The following is a 14,145-nucleotide window of genomic DNA, read 5'->3' on the forward strand; positions in this document are numbered from 1 at the left end:
TTTAGTAACTACAGTATATATCCATCCGTACGTACAGATTCCCAAAGGGTAATCTTACTCGTGTTGCTGATTTTCCTCTTTTAGACTACTGCATAGAGGTTGGATACGCTTTATTTCTTTCCACAATTCCGACTTGCATAATTCTTGCAAAAAAAAATCCAAAATAAGGAAAACCCAAATGAAAATTAACAGACTGTCAATCCAAATTTAAAGCGGCAATGTGGGGACCCCTAAGGTTAAGTGTTTAAACACTTAATCCAACATTGCTGCTTTAAATTTCTATTGACAGATGTCGCAATGACGTCAGCCTGCACTGCGGAACACTTGTCCAATCGGAATGGCTTGCTGTGAGCATGCTGATCCAATCGGAGATCTCCATCGTCGGATTGAAGGTAAATCTGTTTAATTTTCATTCGGGTTTTCATTATTTTGGAATTTTTTTGCAGGGATTGTCTGTGTCGGGATTGTGGTAATCGTAGAAGCGATTACCAGCGCTGCATAGTTGCCTACTCTCCCGGACTCCTTGGAGAGCCGGACGACCTCCCGTTTTACTGGTTATTTCTTTAATTAAGTGATGGAGGCGGGGCTTAGGAAGTAAGTCATGTGTCATGATGACCCCGCCCTCTGCTGCAATAGGTTAGAAAAAGTGATGTCAGTGTAGGGGGCTGGGCTGAATGACGCATTTCACCTGTTTGTAATTTTATTTCAGTAAACCATAGCAACATCTGACATAAAGGTCTAAACAGCAAATACTAATACTTGTGTCATTCTCAAAACTTTTGGCCATGACTGTATGCCATCACTATAGCTAAGTCCACTCCCCTTCCCCCTTTTTTTTCGGCGGGTCCAGAGCTGTAATTGACCAATCTACTGTGTCATACTTGCCTTCTTTACATACTTCTTCTACTTCGCTTCTGGAAGATGTGGAGACTATTTATGAAAAGTAGAGGTGGGAGAGTGACTTAAATACAACATTTGCATTGTCAAGTGGGCCGGACAATGCGTAGGATGAGGATATCATCACATTCCTGCCCACTTTGTGTTCACTGAGGTGGGCTACACTTGACGGTGTGATTCCTGCCATTTTCCCACTGACTTTGTAGGCAGGTTAGTCTCCCTTCAAGGAGAAATGACCACTCTCTCTGGAATCTTGAAGGCCACACCCTAATCCAGGATTCTCCTCGGAATTCCGGGAGAGCCAGCAACTGTGAGATATCTGTTGCTTTTTACTGACCCACAAAATAATGCTTGTAAACTGGAGGACACCATCCACAGTTGGTAATTTTGATCTCCAGTAAGAGCTCTGCCAGATCTCATGTCGTTTGATAAATTGATTGGTTAAATCTGCACCATGCTCAAAATTGTTATGAAGTTTTGAGGATGTCACGTGTAATAAAAACAGTCTCAAAATCCCCTCACTCTTATGATTAAGCCAATCCGTAAATGAACCAAACAGTATTTTTGGAGAATACATTTGAGGGCAGTTTGTAAGTGGTAAGAGGTTTGAGTTTGAAGTGATTGGGATTGTCCACGCACCTAGGTGCACTTCTGCTCTGTTGAGGCATCTCCAAAAAGTGCAGTGTGCTGGAAGGACCATCTAGGTCCAGTGATGCCAACCAACGCGTTTTGTGGTGTGCATTCAGTACACTTCATAAATGAGGCCATCTGACATTAGCTTTATGTCTTAGGTCAGTAGTTCCTGGTAAGACTATCTAGGTCCACTGATGCCACCAACGCGTTTTATTGTGTATATCCAATACACTTGATAGATGAGTCCATCTGATTTTAGTTTTATGTCTTAGGTCAGTAATTCCTAGGAAGACTATCTAGGTACATGCATGCCAACCAACGCGTTTTGTGGTGTGCATCCAGTACACTTCATAAAGGAGTCCATCTGTTTTTAGCTTTATGTCTTAGGTCAGTAGTTCCTGGAAAGACCATCTAGGTCCACTGATGCAAACCACCGTGATTTGTGGTGTGCATCCAGTACACTTCATAAATGAGTCCATCTGACTTTAGCTTTATGTCTTAGGTCAGTAGTTCCTGGGAAGACCATCTAGGTCCACTAACGTGAACCAGCGCGTTTTGTGGTGTGCATCAAGTACACTTCATAAAGGAGTCCATCTGTTTTTAGCTTTATGTCTTAGGTCAGTAGTTTCTGGGAAGACCGTCTAGGTCCACTGATGCCACCAACGTGTTTTGTGGTGTGCATCCAGTACACTTCATAAATGAGTCCATCTGACATTAGCTTTATGTCTTAGGTCAATAGTTCCGTTACTTTAGCGTGACCGATGGCTCATGGGACATTTTCTGCCACATTTGTTTAAGGTTCATGTTGACTTGAAAATGGAAAACATAATTACCCAGAGCAAAAAGCTACCGGTATGTCAGGTTCACTGGCGTGTTATATCATGTCAAGAGCAATGATTTCAGCTTGTCCTGCATTTCAAGCCACTCAATATTTATCCTTGCTGTTTATATTGACAAATATACCGAAAAGATAAGGCAGGTCGGTGCTTGCCCTACTATCTTAATTGAACAAGCAATATGAAACATTCCTTTTATTGTATAAAAGTACCGCTCGCTAAATACAGCATGTTCTCTGTATTTGTATTCATCCAAACTAATTGCTTTATGTGCAAACAAATTAGAAAAGAGGATTATCAGAGGTATTTATAAGACACCCTTAAAACCTTCGTGCTTAAAACATGACTATTACAAGAAGTCGCAAACAGATTGTATTTGCTGAAGATAATTGTATGTTTGAAGTCTATTAGTAGCTGAAGTATTCATTAAACAGATACATTTATGAAACTTAATATGGGCGAGAAAACACAACACAGCGGCCCGTTGCTCTGTCTTATAGCAACATAGAATTTGATGACAGATACAACCCACAGATATATCTTGTTAGCTCTTTGTGTGTGTTTCCTTTTTATTTTGAGGTTTGAGGTTTTTGTGGAGACGATGGAGCTCTCCTTATTTTCTATCTAAGGGGCCGATTCAATTAAGTGCGAGGTTCATACCGCTTAAAGCACCCTGTACTGGTAATTGCTGTACAGAAATCTTTTCTACAAAAAGGTTTTGTAGAAACCTTTTGACATTCTGCAGAGAAAGCTCCTACAGGACTTCAAACTTAATTGAATTTGACCCTTCATTTCAACTATAGCAATATCTTCGCTTATTAAGCAGTGTTGATCATGTTTACTGTATGAGCCCCTTATGTTACATTTCAGTCATCCTTACTCTAATTTCCAGGTGTGTCCCATTGTTCTAGATAATCTTTTATTTTAAAAAATACTGCCTTCTTATCAGGGGCTGACTGGCAAATTTTATCCCGGGGGGAAACAAGACTCGGCTCAGCAGCCTGTAAGGAACATTTTTAAGGAACAAAATGCAGCCCAAGGTAGCTCACTATGGGACCAACCCAGGGGTCAAGTGCCCCCTGCACCCAAGCCAAGCCACCCCCCAGAGTGTTATCTCTGAAACCTGTGCAATCAGTGGAGGTCATTAATGGATTGCCCAAGGAGCAAACACTTGCCTATTCGCCCGTGACGTCCAGGAGACTCCTGAATTTTTGGGAGTCCTCCACGACTCCTGGGAAAGGAGTCCATCCTCCTGGTTCTGCCTCGTGAAGTGAGTGAAGCCTTGATAACGCGTTTCACAGTACTAGCCCAGGCAGCCCTTACATCCAACCCTATTTCCTCTGTTTGTCCTCTCCTCTAAGCTATACATAGTCAGCTCTTGACGTTTATCCCGGTAACTTTTGTTACGCAGGCGTTCTCTGAATTGTTTAATAATGTCTAGAGCATCAGAATCCCCAGACACGCCGCAGCGGGGCCCTTTTTTTGGGCACGTTGTCGCAAGTTTTCCGCTGGCAAGTGATGCAACGGCTATGGGCCCAGAGATGAGGGGAAGGCAGAGAGCATGGGTGGGACGTTCACCCATCAATCTCAGAAGAGCGGAGCGGAAGTTTATGAAAAGGCCTGGGCATGTATCATGGGGCTCCTACAAATTTTGCTATGGGCCTTGTTTTCGTGTTGCGCCCGTGGTTGAGAGGTATGGTTTTTGTTATAAAATAAAATATTTGTTAGATATGACTGTGCCATGACTGAACATCTGTTATATAGTACGGTTCTAAATGACGTTTGTGTGGAATCTTTTGTAAAGGAAAAATCGTTAAAAAAACATATGTATTAGCTTAGTGATTGCCACCCAGATAATGAATGAATGTTAGGAACTAGCGGTTTTAGAGTGTAGACGCTGATGCCATGGGCTGGCAGAGCTAGGGGAGTGGGGAGCGTGTGCCCCCCGGGGCGGTCCCTTGTTGGGCTGACTTGCGTTAGCTTACTGGGCTATCTGCATTTATTTTCTTTAATAGGTTGCTCAGCAGAATTCCGCCACCCCAGGCTAAAATTTGCCAGCCAGCCCGTCTCCATTCATTACTGTGTTATCGAGCTGTAAAGATGAAGAGTAAGCTCTTGTAGCATTAACAGTACAGAGGTATCTCCAAACGTTCATCCATTTCTGTGAGATAATACATACGGGGCATAAATGGCCAATAAGAACATTATACTGTCTTACAAACTCGTCTGGGGAAAATTATTTGGCAGGACTAATAAGAGCTTGTTTCCTTCCCCCCTTACATAGTTCCCTGAGCTGTAACTGGTAACAAGTCGGTGTTAGCTTTCTCTTCTCTGAGGACTGATTTGAGTGATTGCTCTCTCAGAACGTTAATACTGCTTGCATCATGTTATTAAAGTGCCATTGTGTTTGTCATTATAGTTACTGTAATGATGGATGTCCGCGTTGTCGAGGAGTACAGTAAAACTACTTTAAGTGCTGAGGAATTATGGAAATTGTCGAAACCATTCTTTGCCATAGTTACCTCGTTCCGCATTTCTGCACAGAATTTGGGTCATCTCATTGGGGCACATTTATCAATCTTCTCATAAAGTGAAAAATTGTTTTCAATCCTTATCGCATTGATAAGGATTGAACTATTTCTCAAATTTATGAAAAACACAACACAGAAACAGCAGTTCCGATTAACTGCTGTTTCTGTGATAAAAAAAATGTACTTACCACGTCCTCTTTGGAATATGCTGTCTACGGATCTCCTCCTGGTCATCTTCATTTTTCTTCATACTGGAATTGCACATGCGCACAGACATCTCCGCTCTGTCTCTGCAACTATAGCTGCAGAGAGATAGCGGTGAGTGACAGGGAGGGATCATGTGATCCCTCCACACATGCGCTGTCCAGCTCTGCTCTTCGTAGCAGAGCTGACAGCACTGAAATCTTTCAATTATGATAATGTACGCCAGCTTTAGCAAGTTACTGAAGACAAGTTACTGAAAAAAACTTTACTGTAGAATGGTGACTGCTCGCAAATCGAAACAGAATGCAAAACAGCAGATATCCACGATAACTGCTACGATGCACCTTTATTAAATATGAGTAACACTCCAACTTGCATTGGAGTTCCGGAAACATAGAGATAGTGCAGTAACACCACTTCATTAATATGCCCCTTTGTCTGAATTTGTCTCTAAATTCCGCAAAATTCCACATGCGCAATTAAATTGTACCAAAGCAATGCAAAACGACGGATGGCGAAACAAAGATAGGAGTGGAAGATTATATCGCCGACACTCCACATATCCCCAAAACTGCCTTATATTCTGCCGCAATCTCTTTCCCAAAACCATAATATCAGCTTCAGTTACTTTGTTTAGCCAAAGGTGTTAAAACAGACTTTTTTTTTTAACAGGACTGTTTACATACCTCCCAAAATTGCCAATTGAAAAATGACGTCTGATCAGAAAATTTAGAAAATTCCCACCTCCCTTTTTGTTACTGACCGCACCCAATTTCAGTTCCCTCAATGTATTTTTATTGGGGGCATTAGTGGCAGTCTGGAGCGTGGGAAAAAGTTGCGTTTACCAATAGCAACCTGTCCGGTGCTGTCCTTTTCTAAACTGTACTAGGAAAATGAATGGTTGCTATAGACAACACCACCTTTATCCTTGGCACCAGTTGGTGTTCTATTTTTTTTTTTATTTAAAAAACATATAACAAATGATTAACCCACCCGTAAAAAAAATCTAATTTGATCTGATGAATAAAGTAACATTTCTATAGTGTAATAATGTCACTATCATCATCATCACCATTTATTTATATAGCGCCACTGATTCTGCAGCGCTGTACAGAGAACTCATTCACATCAGTCCCTGCCCCATTGGGGCTTACAGTCTAAATTCCCTAATATACACACACACATACACACACAGACTAGGGTCAATTTGTTAGCAGCCATTAACCTACCAGTATGTTTTTTGGAGTGTGGGAGGAAACCGGAGCACCCGGAGGAAACCCACGCAAACACAGGGAGAACATACAAACTCCACACAGATAAGGCCAGGGTCGGGAAGTGAACTAATGACCTCAGTGCTGTAAGGGAGAAGTGCTAACCACTGAGCCACCGTGTTGCCCAATGACTACGAGATTGGAAATCCTATGAATTCTCCTCCCAGGTCTTCTTACTGCACAAAGTGCAGAATGTATCCTGATCTCTGCGGTGTCATCCATTAATTGTACACATCTTATTTATTAACATTCCACGTAGCCGTCTCCCTCCAGCCAAAGGAGGGGTATCTTGCTGGCGGTAAGAAGAATTTGCTGGCATCTTATATTGTGAGATTTGTGAATAATTTATGTGCAGTCTCTGCAATACATTGTAACATGTCTCATCTGTTATCTTGTTCCAGAGAGTACACAGATTCTGAGTGCTGTGATGGATCAGTCCCTGTATATAGATTATTTCAGTTTCAGTTCAACCTTAAATTGACGGTACAACATAGGTATACTGGAAACTACAAGTCCCAGCATGCTTTAGCAGCAAGACAGAGGTAACATATTGCTCTCTTGTTTGGGACAAGCATTGCATTCTGGGAATTGTAGTTTCAAATTAGCTGGAGAGCCACAGGCGGATAATTCACCAGTTCTTATTGTTGAAGTACATCACAGGTACAAACCTTTGTAGTAACAGCACCAACATTACCCTGTTCTAAGGAGCTTACTATTGTTGGTGTACAGATACAGCTGTCTATGTGCTTAGGTGACCAGGTTCTGGCTGCCTAGGCTAATACACCCGTAGCGCCATCCCCCCAAATTATTAAAGGGAAATTCAGGAGTATTTTCCAGCAAAGAAATTTAGACAGATTCTTACCTGTTCTTGTTGTTCTTTCTTGCTTGTTCTTACAGCTTTGTTGTTGTTTAGCTGTCTTCTGGAAAGTTGGAGTCCTGTTTTGAAAATGTGCAATGTGCAAACATTGCAAGCCCTCAATGATTAGGCTCTTTAGAGAACATCCTCATGAACGCCACACAATGCAGAGATCATACCCCTCACAAGCGGCCAATTCATGACCCCTCAACCATTTCATCACACCGCAGCGGCCAATTTATGACTCCCCTGCACTCTGTCCCCCACAGAACACACACTGTCCCTCTTTCTGCATGCTGTCCCCCCAGAACACACACTGTCCCCCTGCATAATACAAATCTACTTACCTGTCTCCTCTTCCGCGGGCAGCCAGCTCCTCTTACTGCAGCTCCTCACTGACACAGTCGGGACGTGATGACATCAAACCTGACAGGCAGTGAGTGAGGAAGGAGGAGCGGGGGAAGCGGAGGAGAGAGGAGGAGGGGGAGGGGCGGCTCCGCGTGTGCAGGAGAATCAATAGTAAAAAAAACAGTAAAAAAAGATCTTACCTGCTGCCGGCGTTTTGCTCCCCACCCCCGGTCCCAGCATCCCAGGCTGCAGCCTGATCAGCCTATTGGTTAATCAGGCCCTGAGGGTGACCACAGTGGCGCATCCAGAGGGAGGTGATCAGGGCACTCGTTCCACTCCCCCCAAATGGCACGTCACATACCTTTATATTGCGGCAGAGGAAGCGATCAAAGTGAAGGAGGGGCGGGGCCAACCAGAGTGTAGACGGGGCATGGATATGCTAAATCGCCTCCATTAGAAAAAGTCCAGGTCCGCCCCTGAGTTACTATCTGTGACCAGTGACTGTATTACCAGAGCTCACGACATTCTCCATTGGAACAAATGAGGCCATGCCCTACTCCAGCAATGTCACACTCGTTTCCTGTGACACCACACCCATTTCTGATAGGTCACACCCTTTCTGCTAAACCACACCCCTTTCCGGCTGCCCAACCCAATTCTGGTAGGCCACTTAACTTTTGATTTCTAAAAATGATGTCTGTCCATTGAAAATTGGGACTGTGGGTGTGAATATATTACTGATTGGCGGTTTTATATGCTTATGGTGTCTTTTATCCCTATGTTTACCCCTGCTGGACACACTGACATTAAGTCTGTCTCAGAACTTCTTACATAGATGTTGAATTTCCTAACACGGCTCAGCAGGCTATTAGGATTATTTTCAAGTGATCCAGCCCAAGATCGCCCACTTTGGACCAGCGCTGGAGCGTGTGGCCCCGTGCCCACCTGTGATAGGTGATAGGATGAAGATAATTATTGTCACTTACTTTCTTCCCTGTTCTAGCAGCTTGCTGAAAATAATTCCATTTAAAGTGTTATTGTGAGTTAGTATTTTTAGTACAGTTATATGGTTTGTTTACTTTTACGTGGTTTAGGATTCATCTATAGTATCTAACGTTGGAGAAATGTAACCAGATATAACTGCTGATCACTTTCCTGCAAGCTTCTAACAGTGAAATCTAATATATACGGTATAGTTCCCCTTTAAACGCCAATGCGCTGCAGTGTTTATACTGATGTGTTCATGCCATTGTTCTGTGTTATATCATCTTGATGAGCACAGAGCATGCTAAGTGCACGTGGGTATTTGTGCGTGCAGCTTGCAATTATGCAAATGCTATCAAGTGCCATTATGAACTCGACGGCTTATCTAACCGCACAGTTGTGTCATCCCAGTTGCAATCGAAAATCACTTCTATTTATCACACAAATATTTATGTGATTTATTTTTATATTGTGATCTTTGGAGCTGATTCAGTATTGTCCTCAGACTAAAGATCGTTAAATTTAATGTCTCTTTTGATTGTTGTGTTGTGTGGGATAAGGGAGGGGTGGGGGGGTTGGCTCCCAAACAAGTTAATTCTTCTTTCTTTGTGTCATGAGTTTGATAATAAGCTGTCTTACATATGGTTTCTCTTACCACTTGTTTTTCCAGATACTTTGTGTCCCGCCGGAATGTTCTATCATATTGACGATCGAGCGGAAACAAGCGGAATGTTTAAATGATCCAGAATATTTAAACCAAACCTCAGGTAAACACTTATTTCTAGATACGTAATGAGATTGGATAGTTGTTATTTTCGTGGTGACATCATACTGCCGGCTCTCTGACTGTCCCCTCCACAATGACGCCATCGCGCCACATGGGAGAGGCCAAAATTATTTGATTTGCTGTGAATGGTAACATTGAGGTTCCTGTTTCACCCACTACACCAGGAAGGGGACAGGATAGAGGAGGGAAGTCTCCTCTCCCGGGAAAAGTACCCAGAATTCATGATTCTATCGGACATTCCGGAAGAGTGGACAAGTATGGGTAACATCAGGCCTGTAAATAGTTCCAGTAGTGTAATGTTATATATTTAAGAGTTTCCCAGTAAGTTGGAACAATCGTTTTCAAAGAACTTAGACAATTTGATGAACAGAATTATTGGAAAATATATCTAGTTTTTCTACATTTGGCACCTAAAAGGGAAAATGGGTGTTTCTGATAGACAGAGCCAGCACTTGTCAGTACAGTGAGGAACGTCCTGGCTTTCTGGTTCAGATCTATGGAAGTCTTGTTACATGTAGTTGTTGGTGATGAGCACGGTTGGGTTTGGTTTGCAACGAAAAGTCTGCTCTATATTGCAATGAAGACAAAATATCACTTCGTTTAATTTTATGTTTTAATAGATTTGTGGCTATAGCTTGTGTGTAATGTGTGTAAAACAATGATACAAAACACACATGGAGCAAATGGGTGACAAAGGATCCAAGAAACATTATTTTAAATACAGTTGGTTGTAATGTTTAGATTGAAATCCATTCAAGATAATGATTTTATTTGTGGGCAGAGTTCTTAATTAAGTGAAATCTTTATATTCCTTGGTCGTACAGGTCTTTTATCCAAAATGTTTGTGCTGTTAGTCAAGAATATGTTGATCAATTATCTTTAATGTAGTCTTCAGGTTCATGGACATTATAAATATTCTAGTATGAAAATCCCATAGATCTTAATAGTACTAAAAATTCCAGCAGTAAGAGTCCTGTGTTTAACCCTTTAGAATTGTTACCCCACATAAATGAATAACTGGCTCCAGTCATCCCTAAGTCTTGATACATTGTAACCATTTCATTCAGCGATTACTCCGTAACCATCAATGTCAGCAACATTATTATTATCATTATTATTATTATTATCATTTATTTGTTAGGCGCCACAAGGTATCCGCAGCGCCGCACACAGTACTAACAGTAGACTATACAGGGTAAAACAATACAGAACAATGAACAAAAAGTACCAATACTTCAGAAACTCCGGCCAGTCATATGCAGTAAAGACGGAGTGGAAGAACAGGTATGGAGACAGGAGGGGAGGGGGCCCTGCTCATACGAGCTTACATCCTAAGGGAGGGTAAACAGACCAGGCACAAGAGGAGCCAGTTGAGGCAAGAGGAGAGAAGGGAGGACGAGCTAAAGGGAGGAGATGGGGGTAAAGTAGATGGTTGGTAGGCTTTGAGGAAGAGATGAGTTTTGAGTGCACGTTTGAAGGAGCACAGAGTAGGAGAGAGACGGATGAAACGAGGGAGGTCGTTCCAGAGAAGGGGGGCTGCACGGGAAAAGTCTTGGATTCTGGAGTGGGAAGAGGTGATAAAGGTGGAGGAGAGGCGGCGGTCATTGGCCGAGCGCAGGGAGCGGGCAGGAGTGTGAATGGAGAGGAGGTTAGAGATATAAGGGGCAGTAGAGCTGGAGAGAGCCTTGTAAGTGGTGGTGAGGAGCTTGAAAAGGATACATTTAATGTATCTATTGTAGAGATGCTCACTGACCCCCGTGAACTGGTTTTGGTTTTGGTTTTGGATCTGGATTAGCTTCGTGTTTTGGTTTTGGCAAAACCGCCCTCGTGTGTTTTGGTTTTGGTTTTGGATTTTTTAGAAAAAATCCTAAAATATTCTAAAATCACATAATTTTGCTCTTTTTTTTGTTCGTACATTATTATTAACCTCAATAACACTAATTTCAGGTCATTTGCAGTCAATTTTGACCACCTCACAGATCACAATATTATTTTCATACACTTTTGGACAAATACTGCAGCGACCTGGCTGGATGGTAAGCGACAGAGCAATGACACAAACACACGGCAGTTCCTAGCACATCTAGGACACATTGGCACACAGCAGTGGCAGAACAGATAAATGGGAGTCCGCTCTCCTTCCCACCCACCGCTATGTTGGATCTTAAAAAGGAATCCGCCGATGTTACGATGACGTTTTGCCTCGTTTCCGATTCCGAGGGTGAGTGACAGTAGCGAGGCACCTCGGCTCGATACTCGGATCCCCTAAGTTCCGGTGTGTTCGGTTTCGGGAGGAACCGAGCCTGAGCATCTCTAATCTATTGTTTATCCAGTTTTACAAGCTGCTGAAAATGCCAAGTCATTTTACTCAGCACTGTGTGACAGAATGTGATACAGTAAAGTGTTATTATTGTTATTATGATGTTATCCTATGAACCAGCGTTTGACATGAGAGAGCTTTATACACTTTCCCAAAAGGATTCACAGAATATTTAAAAAACCGCGCAAGTTGCTCATGTGACACCCGGGGCCTGATTCAAGTCCGGGCGTGCGTCCGGTCGCAGAGCGTCTCTTGCGTGATTCCAAACTGCGCATGCCCAGAAACGGGCGTTACACCAGTGAGCGCATATGCAGGTGATTGATATCTGCATACATCTCACACTTGCAATCCCTTATGAATTGAGAGCCAGAATTGGGAGGGAGGGGGCGGACTATGGTAGCCCATGTACAGTAAGGGGGTATTCGCGCAGATGCGGACGATTCACGTCCTGTGCTTATCGTAATTGCCCCTGTATTCATCAATCATAAATCGTAAATAATCGTGACGTGAAATATTTGGATTTGAATATGGGCGGAACTACGTAAATTACAACCAATTTGTGTTCAGGCCTTTTAATCAGCCCGTTATGGTTTATTTTTCATTGCTGTCTATGCAGAAGTTTTGTTTTAAACGTAGCGTTAAAAGCCACCTGTGTGACACCACAGAAATCAATAATAATCTCCTTGCTATGACAGCTGGCTTGTATAGTTTAGTTTGCAACTAATTACATACATTTCTGTTATTGTTATTGTCATTAATGCTTGTCATTCAATACTACATTATGTAATAATAAGTCACACGTTACAGATGTAAAGTTAGCTCTTATTACTAAATACACAAAGTAACAGGGAATGAATGGACTGTTTCTGAGCCTGGTTAATGTAGATCATTCTGATATCTTATTTAGAAGTATTGTCACTGGGAAGTTTGAATGGAGGGAAATCCATTTCCTGCAGGAAGTTTCACACTTGTAGATTGTGTTGTTCATAATTCCTGAGTTATTTCTGTATTCATAGTCTGGGATCCATTCACATTCCTAGAGAACATTGTAGCAGAAGACAAGAAAGAGGCTATAGCACCAAACGTTTTGTATGCTCGCTTGAAAACACTGTATATTTTTCCCATGCAGCCAAGTATTTCAAACCTCAAATCAATCCTGTGAAAGAATGATGTGTTTTTTTTAACATATATCGCAGTGACAGTCTATAGGAAGCTTGGTAAATACCATTCTCCTTGGTTTCTTTATTCAGGCTGCTATCATTGAATTATAATTCTGCAGGCTTTACAGTGTCATGTGACTACCATAGCAACCACAGTGGCATGACACATGATGTAGTGAGCAGAGATGTTTTGGAACACCCTCTTGAACTCAATCTGTTCTGTGCACTGTAAAAATCTCCCCGCCCCCCCCCCCCCCACCCTTTGCTATCACATGACATCCTGACAGTCTTTGAACCTGTGTGTGTTTGGATGGTAGTTATAGTCGTCTGCCCCCCAGAGAGATTTTGAAAAGGAGATAATAATTTGTAGGAGAACAGCTAGGAAACATAATTAAAAGGTGCTTAACTTGCACCTTTAAATATGTAAGCATTGTGAGTTAAAGATATGGAATTTGGTGGAAAAAAAAAAAGGACTGTTTTATGATAACTAGGACAAAGTAGAGTCCTAGCTAAAATTTAAGCACCTTTTCTTACCCAGTCTCTGCTATTATCAAGTCCAGTAGAATCCACACAGATATCAGCAAAGACATGGCCTGGACTTTACTATGAGAACATGACGCAAGCGTGATTTTCTCACGGTAATATCTGAGCCACCACGGCACAGATCTGTATGCTGTGCTATTTCCTTGGCGGTTTTCTGGTGTTGCGTTCATTATGGAATCTCGGTCATGTGGGCGCCCTGAAGGTATCCGCGCTCTCCTTACACATTTCTCCTCTGCAGAACACAGCCAAATTTCCCAAGACACCAGACATCTATAAATGGTCACTTTATCTTAATTGCTTTGTCCTAAACTAGAAACCGCTTATCCATCAATTGTGTTATCTTAGCAAGGTCGGTACAACAGTGCCTGGCAAAACCAGAAAATGATTAATTTGTTTTTGCACTACCATTCGGTGCTGAATGAATTAATCCTTTAATTTTCTTCCTCTATTTTTTTTTTTCAACACAATGATCTTCAGTAGAATACCTCTCCACTGCCTGCTGATTGTGTTTGCTTTAATATCCATATGCTTAATTACTAGAGATAAAAAACGATTGCTCGCTTGCTGTAGCTGTAAGGCCTGCCAGCTCCTGTGCTGAGATCAGCTCTCAGACTATTCTGCTAATCAATACTTTATATTTGTTTTGGCACCAGTGCTAACGTTAAGTTAATCAAGAAATAGTCAGCCCACATTTTTTTGTTATCACCTTCAAAAGATGTCGTGACGCTTTCCAGCTGCAATTAACGTGTTACACTTCCTGCTTTAAATTAATTGC

General features: G+C 42.1%; 1 protein-coding gene across 1 annotated transcript in view; it reads left to right on the forward strand.

Moving 5' to 3' along the window:
- VIPR1 (vasoactive intestinal peptide receptor 1) overlaps positions 1–14,145 on the forward strand; it is a 177,904-nt gene that overhangs the window by 44,314 nt on the left and 119,445 nt on the right. Inside the window, exon 2 of the mRNA XM_075214096.1 lies at positions 9,231–9,327. Coding sequence (XP_075070197.1) covers positions 9,231–9,327 — 97 coding nt within the window. The remainder of the gene's footprint in view (positions 1–9,230; positions 9,328–14,145) is intronic.

This window comes from Mixophyes fleayi, chromosome 5 (genome assembly GCF_038048845.1).
Source record: "Mixophyes fleayi isolate aMixFle1 chromosome 5, aMixFle1.hap1, whole genome shotgun sequence".
Classification (NCBI taxonomy): domain Eukaryota; kingdom Metazoa; phylum Chordata; class Amphibia; order Anura; family Limnodynastidae; genus Mixophyes; species Mixophyes fleayi.